Source organism: Anopheles bellator, chromosome 2 (genome assembly GCF_943735745.2).
Source record: "Anopheles bellator chromosome 2, idAnoBellAS_SP24_06.2, whole genome shotgun sequence".
NCBI lineage: Eukaryota > Metazoa > Arthropoda > Insecta > Diptera > Culicidae > Anopheles > Anopheles bellator.
In genome coordinates, this window is record NC_071286.1 from 11,722,606 (window position 1) to 11,739,267 (window position 16,662).

Consider the following 16,662-nt stretch of genomic DNA (forward strand, 5'->3'; position numbering starts at 1 on the left):
AGCAGCTGTTGCCTGAAACGTAAACAAACCTTTGCCTCGTTTGAATAATTCGAAGGATTTTCTTTTGAAAAATAGATTATTATTACTTTATTCAGTTCGATCGTTAATGTTGATTTGATAGGTTAGTTTGAGCCTTTACACATGAAAATAATGTTGATAGCCAAAGTCAAGCATGCCACCTGCTAGCGCACAGGTAATGTGTAAACCTGTACGTAATCCGAGGCCGATTTTTGTTTGATCGACAGAACTACCCTAAATCGTTGTATCGTTGGCAATCCCGTTCCGATAAGCCTACTGCTCGTAAAATCTCCAAATTCTGTCACTTTTGGTATCGTTTAATTTCGTTTTCGAGAAATGCGATTTATCTGCCTGCCACTTCTCACGTAATAGATTTTGCTTTAGTTTGTTTTTTGTTGTTGAACTACAATAATACTACCGATACTGCATATTGCACACAGCAAACCTCGCTATTGGCCCCACGCCAATACATGTGAGTGCTGGGTGTGAAAAGAGGTATAATAAATTACGTTGCACACGAGCGAACAAACATAAACATAAAGTAGTAGTATTGCCACAATGCGATGTAAAATGCGATGAAAAGGTGGGGTGGGGCGATGGGTGCTCATCGGCCGCGACCTAGCCAAGGGTGGTGGCATCCTAGAACTGTAGAATCGCCAAAACGTGCTACGTGTTCCGGTGGAACGATTTTTCCATACCGCGCGCCCGTGTCTTACTCGACGGCCTGCGGTTTGGTCAGTCTTTTGGCACCGCGACTGGGCGGCCCCTTCGGTTTCGAAAACTGTGGCCGAAGGTTCAGCTTGCGCGGGTGCAGCTCCTCGTGCAGGAATTCCTCTGTGAGTTCGGTGCCGCTATCGATTTCCAGCTTCTTTGCCACCTCAATGCCGTGCTTTTCGATCGTCACCGTAAACGGACCCTTGCAGCTCGAGTACATCATTCGCTCGCGGATCGAGCAGCTGTACCCGGGCATCGAGTAGATCAGCACCACGCTCTCCAGATACGCGCCCTCGTGGTGGTGCTTGAAAATGTACAAATGGTACCGGGCATGATCGGTCGGGATCTGTGCGGGCAGTGCAGTGAGCTCGATGTTGGCCGCTTTAACAAGATGGATTTTTTCCTCCTCGAGGTCGATTCGGAACTGCAGATAGTTGTAGCCACCGCGGCGCATATCGTGCAACGCTTGGGCAGTCGGCTCCGAAATGGGACAGTTGATGCCCCCGAGCGTTTGTTGCTTGGTATCGATACCGAAATCGGTCTTTACTTCCGTTTTTCGGATCTCCGCCAGTTCCTCCTCGCGGCTCGTCAGTGGGGCCGGTGCACTCGAATCAATACGATGCTTCTGATAGCCGTGCAGTGTAGTTTCGTCCTTTGACGTAGCATTCAGCTCCTCCTTGATATGGCCCGACCCGAACTCGAGCTTCAGGGTGGCCTTGGTCGAGGCATACAACATTTTCTGTCGCACCGTTGCCGACTCGGGTACCCAGCTCATCAGCAGCCACGCGTACCCGGTGGGAATTTTATAGTCCAACCTAGTGGGGGCGGAAGATGGGACAGCTTATCAAATCTGAGGGAACCACAGAGGGCATTTTAGTACCGATAGAGAATGTAGCACGGTGTGCTCTCCTCAACGAGCGGCCTAACTAACGCATCGTAGTCCTTCTCCCAGTCACGCTTCACATCACTGTGGCTCACCAGCGTAAGCTCCTCTGGAAATGGGGTAATGGGATGATAAAAAGGGGTGGAGCTGAATCGCTTATCAGCATCGAATGTTGATGGCAATCGATAACGTACCGTTTTCGATGGACACCTTCAGCACGCGAGTTTTGCCATCTTTGCATTTGCCAAAAAACTTCAGCAGCTCCGCGTTAGCTGCAATCACGAAAGAAGAAAAATTAGTTCTCTACACCACCCACCATTAGCGAATGTTTATTGGAGGATAAAGGAAACATCCGGCCCAATGACCCCCTTTTCAGGGTGATGGACAAGCACTTTAAAAGGGGTCATGATTCATTGTTTTTCCCTACCTTTGATGCCCGTTTGGTGCGACATGCTGGTCGATTCTTGGAGCGTTTGCGGTACTAGCGAAAGCACTTCACCGAGCACTGGCAAGGGGATGGCCGTGTAGAAACAAAACAAACTAAGCGGGCAAGTGCAGAGCTGCGAGATCACCAGTTTCCGCTGTTTCTAATGAGTGAGGCTGAGTTTCACTTTTGCCGACTGATTACACAAACACACCAAACACGCAAAAACAGCTGTCATTCTTTGAGTGCCAGCTGTCAAACAGGTAAGTGGAAAGAGCAACAGAGAGGAAAACTCTGCGTGTGGATCGTCTTTTGAAAGCGTTTTCACAATTATCGGGTTTCACAATTGTCTATGGAAATCGTAGCAAAAATAAAAGACCAATAGATGGTTTTGTTTGTTGTTCTTCAATTTCTTAGTCGCCACCATGTGAGGTACTGAACCCGGACTCATAATCGTCCGTACGGCCGTTGTTGACAGCTGGGTGAGAAAGTAGTGAGGCAGAGATGGCGAACGGCCTTCTCGCTCTTTCGTACACGGTCTCCTATGTCTCAAGACGCCCACAAGGAACAGAGTGTGGCCAATGTGTGGATGACTTTCTGCCGTTCTGGCCGTGGGTGCTCAAGACCCGTAGTGCACACGAAGAAAGAAGCAAGAACCGCCCGCCGCCCGAGCGCACCCTTGGGCAGTGTGTGAAAGGGGTGTTTCGTGATTAGATCCTCGATAGTGAGTTGACAGGAAGTGGAAAGAAGAAAAGCGACGACACGAAAAAACCGCAGTGACGAAACGAAGGGCGACACGCTGATAAACACCGAGAGCAGCGGGCTTCATCGACGGGGAACGGGGCTGTGTGCCGAGCCACTGCACAGCACCACAACCAGACGGGACCGAAAACGGGTTCAAGATGAGTGATTTCCTGAAATCGGCTATGAGCTACTTCAACGCGACCCCGTCGAACGGATTGGACAACGAATTCGTCGGCCAAACGGTGGAAGTGTCGAACGTGAAGCTGCGTATCAAGCGTGTTATAGCGGAAGGTTAGTGGCGCTGAGACGCTGGTGGAACGCGATATTCGTTATCTTGATGGGGATACGATGCGGAGCCCAGTGTGCCCAATGGGGGGCAGCTGTTACGCATCGACTTACCCGTATCGTATTGCATCGGCGATGCCATCCTTTGTCCAGCTCGCCAACGCACGTCACCCGAAAGAGGGCACATTTAAAGGACATACGCGAACTCGATACAAAAGCGATACGCGAACATGAGCTGCATGCTGCATCGCTCAAATCTAGTCATCATTGAATGTGGTGACACGAGGCGAACGGAGGCTGACGAAAGCTAGTGCCAGTAACCTGTAGGGCTTTTCCACTTTTCTCTTCCGGTTGCAGGTGGGTTTGCGTACGTGTTCGTGGCCCAGGATGTTCAGTCGGGGACGGAGTTTGCATTGAAGCGATTACTCGGTACCGACAAGGAAGAATGCAACAACATCATTCGCGAGATCAACATCCACAAGCAGGTCTCGGGACACCCGAATGTGGTGAAGTTTGTGGCCGCCACCTTCATCGATCGAACACAGGCGTCTGGCGGAGGCCAACGGCGTGCCGAATATTTGCTCGTGTCGGAACTGTGCAAGGGAGGCGGGCTGTATGACTGTCTCGAGCAGGATCTTGCCCCGGAAACGGTGCTCCGTGTGTTCTACCAGGCCACGAAAGCCGTCGCACATCTGCACAGTCAACCGAAGCCGATTAACCATCGGGACATTAAAGTAAGGGATTGTTGAGGGGGGAGCCGTCACGCTGGCCCACGGCACGGCTAATTCGTCTCTGTTTGCCCCTTTTAGATTGAAAACTTCCTCATCGGTAGTGATGGATTGCTGAAGCTGTGTGATTTCGGGTCAGCATCGACCGACAGCTACGCACCGGACGTGACGTGGAATGCGCAGCAACGCGACACACTGGAAGACGCCCTGACGCGATGCACAACTCCGATGTACCGGGCACCGGAACAGCTGGACACGTGGGCCAACTATCCGATCGGTTTCAAGATGGACGTGTGGGCGCTCGGGTGTGTCCTGTACTGTCTCTGCTACCGAAAGCACCCGTTTGAGGATTCGGCCAAGTTGCGCATTATCAACGCGAACTACACCATTCCAAACGACTCGCGGTACGCGTGCTTCAGTGACACGATTCGCGGTTGCCTGCAGGTTGACCCGAACCAGCGCTTCGATACGGCCATGGTGCTAGAGCGTTTGGCAGCGATCGCCGAAACGAAAGGATGGCCACTGAAGGCCCCGCTCGGGTTGTCGGGCAAACCGCTAAACTCTCCACCATCCGGTGTTACACCGACACCGAGTCCGGTTCATCGAGCAAATGGTGCTGGTGTTCCGGAGCGACCGGCTCCACCACGACCCGTCTGCCCTCCCGGTGGACCGGTACAGATTGGGACCGATATTTCGACGAACAAAAACAACAGGTACCCGCAACGGCCACCCGATCCGGTTCGAGTAATGGTTAGTGGTGTTCCAGCGCAACAGCCACCGGCCGCTGGCTTTCCTGGCCACCACCATCAGCCAGGACCACCGTACGGTCAACCGGTGGCAGCGGTCGGTGGTGGTGGTGGTTTGTTTTCGTCCATCAAGGGCGGTGCTGGCAGTTTCCTCAAGAACCTGAAGGACACCTCCTCGAAGGTGATGCAAACGGTGCAGCAAAGCATCGCCCGGACCGATCTCGATCTCAGCTACATTACACAGCGCATTCTCGTGATGCCGTGTCCCTCGGAAGGGCTCGAGTCCACCTACCGTACTAACAACATCGAAGACGTAAAGGTGTACCTCGACACACGCTACCAACCAACGAAGCTGAGCGTCTACAACTTGGGACCGCGCAGCAGTCCCCGAATGCCTCCACCGGTCCGTACCGTCGAGGCGGGATTCATTTACGCTCCGGCGCCAGCCAATACTACTTTGGCCAGCGGCAAAGCTCCGCTACTGGCAGGCCTCTACTCACTGGTGGAAGATATCTACGGTTTTCTGAGCGCCGACCCGAAAACGATCGTCGTCATCCAGAGCCCGGATAGTGGCCGAGCACTGGCGGCAACTGTTGTGTGTGCGCTGCTAATCTACGCCGGGCTCGTTACGGAGCCGGAAGATGCGATGCAAATATTTGCTATCCGGCGGACGCCACCGAACATGCGCCCGTCGGAGTTGCGGTATCTTTACTATCTGGGTGATATCGTACGATCGGTGCCCCACTTGCCGCACTACAAACCCGTCACGCTAGTGTCGCTGGCCGTATCGCCGGTGCCGCGCATGACGAAGGCCCGCGATGGCTGCCGCATGTATGTGGAGGTGGCCACCGCCGACCGGATTGTATTCTGCACGCTACAGGATTACGAGCGAATGCGCTTGTATCACTCGGCGGAGGGCAAGATCGCTCTCGCCATGAACGTTACCGTGTGTGGCGATGTGACCATCACGCTGTACCACGCGCGAAACGCACTCGGCGGGATGGGCCGTCCGCAGGGTATCCGCATCTGTCAGCTGCAGTTCCACACCGGGTACATTCCAGAAGAGGAAACGCTCATCAACTATGACCGGTCCGAGCTGGACGAGGTGCCGGATCTCGAGCACGTACCGCAAAAGTTTTGCGTTGCGTTGAGCGTATTCGTCGGTGACTCGGAGCGGCCACCGGCCAGTCAACCTCCGTGGCGAAGCTCCGGCAAAGCTGGCACGCGCGACCCAAAGCTGCTCTTTGCCACACAGCTGGAGTATGAGGAGAATGTGGACAACTTTGTCACCAAACCCAACCGGGGAGCTTCCTCGGCGGTCAGTGGTGGATCAGTGGCACCCCCGAAACCGCCACCACCACGACCGGCACCACCCTCTCCGCAGCCGGTCCACCGAGGAGCGTTTGTTGGTGAGCCCCCGGGTGCACCGACTATTGTGACCGAGGAACGAGAAGCTGATCTGCTCAATCTCAGCAAATCTAGTCACGGGGAAACGGTAGCGGCCGGTGGTGAAGAGGACCACCGCCCGACCACTGATCGACCGAAGGTGGAAGAAACGTTCGATCTGCTCGGTGGACTATCGCCCCCTACGAGCAGTGAAGTTCCGCCTGCTGGCCGTACATCCACCAAATCGGCCGTTTTGGATGAAATCTTCGGAACATTCGATGATGGGACGCCGGCAGAGTCCACCCTGCATGCGTCGAAATCGAGCAGCGATCTGAACGGGCTGAACCTAAACTTCGATCACTTCGGTGGCGTTGCGCAACCGGCGGCACCGTTTAGTAATGGTTCCTCGGCGGAGACAAGCGGCGCATCCAACGCGAACAATAGTTTCGGATTCGACGCGTTCGCAGGTGTAGGACCGCAAGTGTTCTACAATAGTGCTGCGTCCCCGGCGCAACAGCAACCGTCGGCATCGCAAGCGAATACCGCCGGCCAAAGTCAACCGAAAGATCCATTCGCCGACATTGGCAACTTAACGGCCGGTTTGGTTGCTGGAGGCAACCAGGGCGGTGGTGGTGGTGGTTGGGGCAAGGGTGGTGGTACAACGCCTAGCCCACGCTCGACACAGTTCTCTAGTCCCACGCACCAGTTCAGCGGTGCCAGCACGGCCAACCCTTCGCCGAGGGCACCGTCTACACCGAATCATCAGCAGCAGCAGATGCGCAGCCCGAACGAGGGCAATCCGCAACGTCAACCCGACTACAGCCGGTCGCACTTTGCCGAACCGTCCAAGGGCACCACGCCGAACAACGGCGGTAGCAATGGTAGTAACGGCGGTGGTGGTGGTGGCGGTGTCCGTTCGGGTGGTGATATATTCGGCGACATTCTCGGCCAGCAGGGTTACTCGTTTGGGAGTACGAAAAATCAGGGTCCGCGCACGATGAACGATATGCGCAAGGAGGAACTGGTGAAGGAGATGGACCCGGAGCGATTAAAATTGTTGGAATGGGTAAGTAATTCGTGTCACTGGCCGGCCCAATTTCTGTTGCCAACCTGTTAATTTGATTTTCACCTTTGACTGCCACCAGACTGAGGGTAAGAAGAGCAACATTCGGGCATTGCTCTGTACCGTCCACACGATTCTGTGGCCCGGGGCCAAGTGGACAAAGTGTGAAATGCATCAGCTGGTGACGGCTGCGGATGTGAAAAAAATCTACCGCAAAGCTTGTCTCGCTGTTCACCCGGATAAGGTGAGCCCCTTGCTGAGCCCCAGTCTTTGACTGGCTCCATCATAGCAACCATACCCAATCGCCAATGTTTCTTGCAGCACACCGGTACCGAGAACGAAAGCATGGCAAAGTTGATCTTCATGGAGCTGAACAACGCCTGGACCGAGTTCGAGAGTGATGCGAGTCAGCAAAATCTGTTTGCTAACTAAATCGCCGGTCGATCGGAGCTTGGACCCTGCGTAAGTTGTTGATTCGTTGTAATGTTTTGGCGTTTAGAGAAAACGAAACAAAGAGGCAATTCAAATGAACCAACATCACATGCCCACATGGTGAACAGTTTCAAAGTGAGTAGCGTTCCATGTATGCGAAAGTTCAAAATTATTTCTCGACTCGATTGCTGTGAAGAATGCGGAATGCGTTACACTCGCATGGCAAACGTTCGCAGTCTTCATTACCCTTTTTTTGATCTATGCTCGGCAAGGTAAGGGAGCCGCCTTAAGGTCGCACGCGCGGCAAAGGACTGAAGTAACGGATGCTCTCCGGTGAGGATAATGTGATAATTTGTTCTTTCCTCGTGATGCCACCACCTGATCCAACGAATGTGCATTTTGCTTTACATCACAGTTTGTTTTTTGTTGGTCAAATTCCTTTCCCCCGCTGCATTGCCGTAGAGCAATCGAAGTAGACCAAACCCACATCGGTGATATCTGAACCCCTGCAATCCATGCAACTATTTTAGTGATTTAATGTGGCCCTCTGCTGTAAGCGTTAAAAGTATTAAAGAATTTATCGCAAAGAATCGCTGCACCGACGACGAGTCCGACGAGGGACACGGAATCGCACCATTTGCCTCTAGATAATGCTTCGATAAACCCACTTGGACTTCCTAGACGCCGTTCGATTAGAGAGTATCCGATTTCGTTCTAGCGTGTATTTGACTTGTTTAAGTTTAGTTTAATTGCTCTATTAGGTAAAAGGGTGAAAGTACGAAGTTTTATACGCTTCATGGGTTGAGTCACACAAACGGGCAGGAACGGGCGATTGTTACGGCTATTACAAAGTTAAAAAGATCAATTACCACTGTCACGGCAGCCAGCAGCAGTAGAACCTTTAAAATGTTATTCTAGCAGAAACAGAAAAAACCCGGTTTAACAACGGTGGATTGTTTTAGGACTAGATGAAGCAAACGGCGAAACAGCACCCCACCCGGTGTCCGTTTCACCGTTTAATCTTTACCGCTTACAAAAAAGGCCCACGGCGTGCAGAAAACGACGTCCCCACGCGGTTACCGATTAGGAACGGAACTCCGGAATATATAGCCATCCATTCGCGGATGGTATGGATGCATTTTAGCCGCCTAATGAACCTTCCCGTCGCCCTGTTGTTGAATTTGTTTCACGCGATATGTGTATAAGCCAGTAACTTATTCTAGACCATTAGATATCACGTTATAAGGACCGGCCGAACCGGAACCACAACACACATTGGATGCGTAGGGAAGAGAGTGTACAGTGCGGAGTGTAGATGTAAGGTGCGGATAGACTTAGGTAGGCACGCGAAAAAGACGTACCGGGCGCGACACGCTGGAAAGGGATTTGTGAGGCTAAAGGCGCTGCCGGTGGAAAGTGTACAACAGTTACTCACTTATTACTACTACTAATACTACTAACAAAGCTGCGGCGCGCTGCCCCGAAGTTGATTTCACCCGCAAACGGTGCTTAGATGTAATCCTGTTTTGCATGTAAGCCATCCCCGGTGATGAAATATAGCTTCCTTCCAAAAGAGGGGACACCGAGATGACGCCAAGATTATGCTCGGGAAGAGCCTATTGTTTCAGTTCAAACGCAGTGCCACGCTGCAAACCCGTTGATGGGGGTCTGTACCGAAACCATGGCACCCCGCGTTGGAAGGTTTCTTGCTTCGCTGGAAGGACCCTTGTGGCAATACGTGGAGCCCCGGTGGGCGGCAAATTAGTTAAGAGACCGTTTCGTTCAACAAGTGAGAGATTTCCGCCGTGTCCTGTGTCCTCAACACGGTCTTATTCTTTAACCGGTTCGTGCGCGCCCGCTACTTGCTCCCTGGGACATGCGTGGCGCGTCCCGGCGGTTAGTGCGGCTAGGCGAAGAAAACATTTCCAGATATATACACCAGATATTGTTACGCAACTTGAATTGCGCGTGCAAGTAAAAAGAATTTCCTTCTCACTCGTACTCGTATACACAATCTATCGGGCAAAAACAGTATATAAATATGTATACATAACAATATATAGTGTTGAATGATACGTTGTCGATACACGCGTTGGGTTTGATCGAACTGTGATGACAAACGGATCCCGAGCGGACCCGTACGACTTTCCGCGGACCTTCGGATCGCGAAGCAACAAACAAGGAAGAGACCGCGGTTTAACATCGGTGTGTATCTGTGTTTAATCATGGTTAAGCATTTCTTTTTCTTCATGTAATGCAATAAATAAATAACATATGATGTGCGGAATAATGTGCGGCCTTCCCCACGTCTGGCGCGCACGTAGAGAGGGTGAATCTGTCATGTCGTGAAAGTTGGGGTCCGCCCATCGCGGCGGTGGCGGCGTCGGTCCTTAGTCGGGGCCAACGATGGGTGTGGGCAGTTCGTTCAGGGAAAAGATGTCACTCTTCAGCAGCGGTACCGACGGTGACTTCCGGTTTTTGGAGGGCTTCGAGTGGTACATCACCCAGTTGTCCGGTCTGTGGGCGGGATTCGGAACGTTGGCACTCCGTGTGGGGTCAGCGTCGGCGAAAGAACTTACCGATCAATGTTGGTCAGCAGGACGAACGGTACCAGCGAGATGGAGCTTGGTTTGCCGCCCGGTACCTTGAGTCTGTGGTTTGTCGGTCGTTTGTCCTTTGGTCGGGTGATCGGTTTCCGGTCCGTGTCCTTTGTATCCTCCGTTCGTATGGACCGTTCCTTCGACGTGTCGTGTCGGTTTGTCGGTCCAGTAGTCCCGGTCGCTAACAGTCCCGTACTGGCTTCTTCGTCCCGCAGGAGTCCCACGAATTTGTCCGAGTAGTCATCGAGTAGTAACGGTTTGTCGTACGCCGAGGCATAGCGGACTGTCTGCGGTACGTCCCCGTGATGTAGTCCGTTCGGATGATCGGTGTAGTAGTCACGGTAATGTCTGCGATCAGTCTGCCGCGTGGTCCAGTAGTCTCGGTAGGTTTGTGCGGTGGCCGTTTGGCGCACGAGCGGTTCAAAGTGTGTCTGCTCTGGTCTTAGGTAACCGTCATGGTCGTCGGGCACCGGTCCGCCAAAGTCTTGCTTGCTGCTAGTCAGTTTATTGTCGGTCGGCGTGAGTCGAATGTCTTGATCGTCGTAGTCGTCGACAGAGAAAGATTCGGACAGTTTCGTGGGAAGATCGGAAAGAAGAGTAGTGACAGTGGTGCCATTGACGGCGGAAGACTGGTAGTGGTTAGCGTGAAGCGTTCGGCGGCGGTTAGTAGCGAGGGCTCTAAAGTCGACAGAGAAGACAGAGGAGTGCGCAGTGGCGGAAGGTTTTTTGAAAGGTTTATTAGGCGTCTGGGCGTCGTCGTCCGGTCGCGAGGTAGTCCTGCGTCTCTGTGGTCCCGGTTGAGGTTGATTCGTGAGCGGGTCGTGAGTGAGTGTCAGTTTGTCGGATAGTCTGCGTCGTGGAGTCGTCCTCGTCCCGTGGTTCGGTCGACGTGTGTCAAGGTAAGGGTAAGGAGGCTGTGGAGGAGGTGTCGGTGGGGCCGTGTAGTAGTAGCCGTACGGAGGCGGAGTCTGAGCGGTCGTAGTGGGTGTCGTTGGTCGATGGTAACCGTACGCAAGGTACGGTGGCCCATAGTCCGAGTCATAGTCCTCGTCGTCGTAGTCACCGTAACCGGTCGGTGGTGGCGTTTGGTAATATCCGTGTCGGGCGTCCGGGTTAGCGGCCCGTTTCGTGCGTCTGTTCGGCGTTCGCGTGTCGGTCAGAGTGGCGTTGGCGCTACGTGTGGCCGAAAAGTCAAGATTGTTGTTCACCACCAATGAGGCGCTGGGTCGTTTCTTGGTTGTGGTCGGTTTTCGAGTCGGTTTCCGTTTCGTGGCCGCCGGCGTCGTCGGTTTCGTCGTCCCCTTCAGGTCTAGCTTGTTGTCCACGGCCGTGGCACCAGCGGCGGGTCGGTTGGTCGGTTGGTGGCTTAGGTCGAGTTTGTTGCTCACGAGCACGGTCGGTGCCACGGCCAGTGTCGCCGGTTGTCCCTTGGTAATCGTGGTAGGTCGGGGCTGCTGTTGTAGTCCTGTGTTACCATTCGTCACGAGGTCTACCTTGTTGACGACGTTGGCCGGAGGTCGGCGTGTAGTTGTCGTGGTGGTGCTGGCGGCAGAAAATGTCGATTGCGCCGTGAGTAGGTCAGTCGCTGAGGGAGAGTTTTCCGCTGGTGCCCCCCCGTCGTTGTCGTCGTCCTCGTCCTCGTCCTCACTGTCGGTGTCGGTGTTTGTGAAGGGGTCGCGTTCCGTCCACGGGTCCAAGTCGATCGGGGCCATCAGCCTCGCGTCACACGGCAGCCGCTCGTTCTGCCCGAAGTCGGGCGGAAGGAACACGAAAGGTTGCAGCGAACCGCCACCGCCCAGGGCCCGGCAAAGCACCTGCGAAAAAGCCACCTGGCGGACCGACTCGAGCTGGGCTGGCGTGAACGACGATTCGAAGCCGGCATTCTCGTACCAGAACCGATCGCCCTTGCGCAGGTTGCTGAACTGCTGCGCGATGATGCACGCAAAAGTGGGGCCAACGATACCGCCGACCACCGGACGTTCCGCTAGCCCGCCAACGAACAGATCGATGTCATCCACGGTTCGGTACGCTTTGCGCAGCCGCGTGGTTGAAGCGGGCCCCATGATCCGATCCAGGTCGTCCCAGTCCCGAATCGACGAGAGTCCGCACGGGCCCCGCCAGCTCACGTACGCCGGTAACCCGTGATCGCGTCCCCTCTGGATGTTGATCGCCGCCAGATCCAGCCCGAATGGAAAGCCTATCCCGTAAAAAAGGTAAGGACGTTAGTCACGGAACAGGCACACCGCGCGGCACACGGTCTTACTTTTGGTCTGAAACAGATGGTTGGTCAGCTCGGGCGTGATAAACTCGTCCCGCTTTAGGGCGCGCTGGTTAACCATACCGCGCAGCAACCGGTGCAAGGAGCCGGGGCCCCCGAAATCGCCCTCCGAAGTGTCCTCGTGCAGACTGACGTTGTTGCCGATGAACCGATGGTGCCGATCAGCCCGCATGTACGTGTGCTGAATCAGCGAGTGACCGAACCGGAACGCGGCGGCCGCGAACTCGTTCGCTACCGTTGGGTTGACGTTCGCATCGTACCCGCGGTAGTGGCCACTCGTTTCCAGCTCCAGATCGAACAGTCGGCACACGTCCCGGCCCAGCACCAGCGGGAGAAACTCCCGGAACGTGATGTGCTGAAAGAGGGCCCCCACGATGCGGCGTGCCTCCTGGTACACCTTCTCGTCGCTCCAGTGCGGATTGAGCGTGGCCAGCCGGGTCGCGATCTGGTTGTGCTCATTTACCCACACCATGTGCATCATCAGCAGCCCAGGCTGTTCACCGCTGCGGCTGTCCCCGGGTCGGATGCACTGGTTGGCGAGTGCCGCCCGGAAGCACACGTCCTCGTGTGGAGGTCCCCGCCCGAACAGCAGCATCCCCTGGCGAAAGATCCGGGCGTTGTCGGACGAGCGCGGGTTGCTCGAGTAGATCGGTGACGCGTCCAGGTAAGCGGTGGCCTGATTGGTTTGCTCACGCCACGATAGCAAACAGTCACGACGTTGGGCCGGTGCCGAGCGGAGAAACTCCAGGCAGCGTACGCCCAGGTGGGACAGCCACGGATCGTCGTGCGGCACCTTGATCGGCAGACAGGACGGATGGGTGCTCTCTTCGCCACCGTTGCAGCACCGCGGTGTTGACCCGTTGATGCTACGCGGCTGTGCCGTGGCCGTCAGATCGTGGTCAATCAGCTGGCCCCAGAGAGCCAACATCATCGTCACGGGCGCTTCTTCGTCGCGGGAACCGTGCACAACCAGACTGACGAAGCGGGCCGACGGAAGCGATGCACCGGTCACGGATCGCCTGTTGGGATAGGGACCCGGACGGCTGTTATTATAATGGTACCGTTTGTAGGCCCGCATCACATCGCACTTACCGTATGCCTTCGACACCGTCCTGATACTCCGGGGCCAGGAACCGATTGAAGGGCATCTGGGCCGAGCCCCAGCGTGGTCGGCGGGCGTTGTTGCAGGTCCCGTCGTGCGTCCTGTACCGCAGGCTAGCCGGAACGCACCGTGGCGAGTCCCGCGATGGGCACATCTTCTCCAGGGGCGTCTTCTTGAGCGAAATCTTTGGCGGCGCCTGCCGCCCGATGGCCACGTACTCGACATTGGTACTGCAAAATTGGCGATTGGTTCGGCCGGGTTACAAACGGTGTCCATCCCGTAAATGTCACAACAAAGCCGCACACGCCGCACAGGTAAGTTACACACCATTTTAACGCGCTACGTCAACTGGGACCGTTGCTTTGGCAACGCTCGCCCAACGCTTTCACTTTCACTCGCCCAGCTCTAGCGCCGGGGTGGCTCGCGAGGAGTTGGCTTAGCATTTTCTTTCTGTCTCCCCTCGGGGGGCCCGTTGGCCTACTCCGATGTGCGGTGGTCCGAGGTGAACCGCATCGACACGAGAGTCACACTGCCATGCGCAGCCCGCGGACCAATCGTATTTATAAAGTTAACCCTACCCCCCGGGGCCGGGGCTCAGTTGGCAGTGCAGGCGATGGGGCAACGAGTGCGCGAACGTGCCCGAGACGCGATCGCTTCCGTCTCCCCACTTTCGCGGGCCCGGACGTGACCCTGCCGGTCGGAGGAGGGCTCCAGCGTGTGGGGTGCATTTCATGCGCGCGCTCTCTCTCTCTCTCTCTGTCCCCGTGGGGGGGCTTTCTTCTCGGTGCAGCCGAGCCCAGCTCTGGGACGCCATCTCCCGTCGCCGTTTCTTTGATTAAAGATTTCCGGACGAGACACACGACGCCTGCGCGACGTAAGTCGTTCATCGCGATCTTCCGGCTCTTCGGGCATCCTTCTGGTGTCGTGGAAAAGGTTGCAATGGAAAGTTGTAGCCCCGATCCTCACAGATGGGCTCACGGATCCACGGCTACGACACATAGTTTAGGTCGATTTCTACTCCCGCGTGTCCGCGAGTCGCCCGCGGTAGAACCGATGTACACGGCCCCCCGGTATCCCAGTCGCAGTCCTATCAAGCGAAGCCCTTCAATTGCTACATGCGACACGTGATTGTGGCCAGACTCGGGCTGACGGAACCGGCTGTTTGTTTTGCTCAATTACGGAAACAGGCAGCGAACCGGAATCGGATGGCTTCTCGCTCGACCAAAACCATAATGACACTCACAGACACACACGTCGGCGGGCGCTCGTGATAAGGGAAAGTGAAAGATCACGACTCCGGGCCGCGCACCGTCAATGTGCGACCCGCCGCCAGTTTCTCTTTTCGGTGTCGCAAGGCCTTTCGTCGTATGGGCTGTAATCTTCACCGCCACCGTCTGTTGTGATCCGTGATTTTCCGTTCGGTTTTTCCACCCGGTTTTCGGTTGTGTCGCTTTAATGGCCACTTCCACCTCGTACGCTCACTTTTATGTGGTGCCAGTGCCTTCAGATGAACTGGGCTACTAATCCATCAAACACGACAAATCGAACCATTCAAGCAGGCAGCATCGAGGTGTTTCGATCCGCTCTACTCCGGTAACCGTTTTTTTTTTGTCTGGGGGGAACCACGCTAGCTAATTGATTTTATGGCCAACGTCCGGCCACCGATGCAATCTAGTTTGTCCCGACCGCCCCGTAATGGGGCGATCGACGATCGTCCCGACGAAAGCCTTAAACCCCTTTTTGCCGGTAGCCGGCTAAACACTTCTGTCGTAGAAAGTGATCTTGTGTGTGGTTGTGTGTGATGGTGGAAAATTGGACCCTTTCTCTTGTTTATTATTTTCTATTTGTTGGTCACTTTAAACTGATCGATAAATCATTTTACGCTTTCCAAATTAAGCCGTTTGAATAAATTGGCGCCCAAACTTGGGGCTTCCCGTTGGTTCACTATCGCTGCGTTTGGTTTGTCGAGGCCAACGAGGTGGCGAATTTTTTTTTGGCGAAAGATTGAGTTAATGGAAAAATATAAGGTCCAACGACAACTTTGGGCAGTTGTCCCGAAGCCACGAAAGTGAAGTTTCGTCTGTTGTGCCATTATGTCATGCGGTTATGAAATATTAGTAGAAGCAGAAAGGTGGCAGACCGAAGAATACCACTTACTTATTTATCCGGCCTAGTACAAGCGCTTGGCGGTCTTGACATGCAATAAGAACTTGCTCCACGAGAATGCTCCATCCAGAATTTGCTGGTTCCTTGGAGTATTCGTCGGAACAGCTCCATCAAATTGAGATTGATCCACTGACAAGCGGTCCTTGACCGAACGACAAATTTAAAACATGCTCAGGTCATCCGTTTGCAAACAGATCACAATTGGTTACCACAACTGAGTAGATGGCCAAAAATCGATTCTCGCTAATTGAACGAAGGTAGCAACAGAGTAACTGAAGCCCTTTTAGAGTGACGTCCTCCAGAAACCATTTTTTCCACACCATCCATTGAGGATGGATTCAAACCCATAAGTTCGTTAGTATGAAACAATTGGACCATATATTTAGTCTTCCCCCAAGCGGGCGGCTTAGAAACTAGGACGTGTATTTAAAGAGCGAATAGGACCTTGCTAGCCACAGTGCCACATTGAACCCCGCCGAAGTCCTACGGTGACACACAGAACGCGATGTAAACAAAACCTCGGGCATGGTCCTTCACCGGGCGCTGTGAAGTCGAAGCACGGCGATATACACGTTTTAAATTCCGCGCCACCAGTGCCAAATAAAAATAGCGAACCGAGCCATCGGTGGCCGCGGCCAACCCTCCCGCGATCGGTAATTCCGCGACGTTTCGCTTCATTGACTGAACTTGACGCCACTGATCCCAAAAGAAAAAAAAGCAGAACAACCTAGCGGACAGTGTCACGGTGCTATTTCGGGTTTCTTGGTTCGGGGTTGCTACGGATTAGTTGCTACGCGGTGCACGCGATCCGAGATCAGGGTTTCGGTTCCGACACCACCGGCACGCTTTTACGTATGCGGCGCAGGCAAACTGTGGCACACGTGAAATGGCCGGCACTTCTTTCGCCCACAGGCGGCGCAGTAGATTGAGGTGACACGGACTTGGGCCACTTGGGACGCTTGGAGCGATTTTCTTCGCAGGCCGCCCACGGAGGGACCCAAGTTAATTGGCACTTTCCGGGGCGAAAGTTTTCCTCCCGACGAACGCCGTTGGCCGTTTACCGGTTGAATCGATTGATTTGTCTGTTTAGATT

The 16,662-nt window shown here is 54.4% G+C and overlaps 3 protein-coding genes across 3 annotated transcripts; 1 reads left to right on the forward strand and 2 right to left on the reverse strand.

Annotated features, from left to right (window-relative positions):
- Nucleotides 1-107: 107 nt before the first annotated feature.
- Nucleotides 108-2,191, reverse strand: LOC131209640 (twinfilin). Its single transcript, XM_058202749.1, has 4 exons — nt 2,043-2,191; nt 1,810-1,887; nt 1,613-1,724; nt 108-1,547 (listed from the first exon to the last, which is right to left on the reverse strand). Exons 1-4 carry the CDS (start codon nt 2,065-2,067, stop codon nt 731-733), a joined length of 1,032 nt encoding a protein of 343 aa, XP_058058732.1. The 5' UTR covers nt 2,068-2,191; the 3' UTR covers nt 108-730.
- A 750-nt stretch (nt 2,192-2,941) lies between these two features.
- Nucleotides 2,942-9,413, forward strand: LOC131206925 (cyclin-G-associated kinase). Its single transcript, XM_058199525.1, has 5 exons — nt 2,942-3,074; nt 3,426-3,802; nt 3,878-6,994; nt 7,074-7,235; nt 7,313-9,413. The coding sequence occupies exons 1-5, from the start codon at nt 2,942-2,944 to the stop codon at nt 7,421-7,423; spliced, it is 3,900 nt and encodes a 1,299-aa protein (XP_058055508.1). The 3' UTR covers nt 7,424-9,413.
- Nucleotides 9,414-9,630: 217 nt separating this feature from the next.
- On the reverse strand, nt 9,631-13,917 carry LOC131211706 (uncharacterized). Its single transcript, XM_058205287.1, has 5 exons — nt 13,731-13,917; nt 13,394-13,633; nt 12,287-13,320; nt 10,003-12,220; nt 9,631-9,940 (listed from the first exon to the last, which is right to left on the reverse strand). Exons 2-5 carry the CDS (start codon nt 13,555-13,557, stop codon nt 9,814-9,816), a joined length of 3,543 nt encoding a protein of 1,180 aa, XP_058061270.1. The 5' UTR covers nt 13,558-13,633; nt 13,731-13,917; the 3' UTR covers nt 9,631-9,813.
- Nucleotides 13,918-16,662: the final 2,745 nt, after the last annotated feature.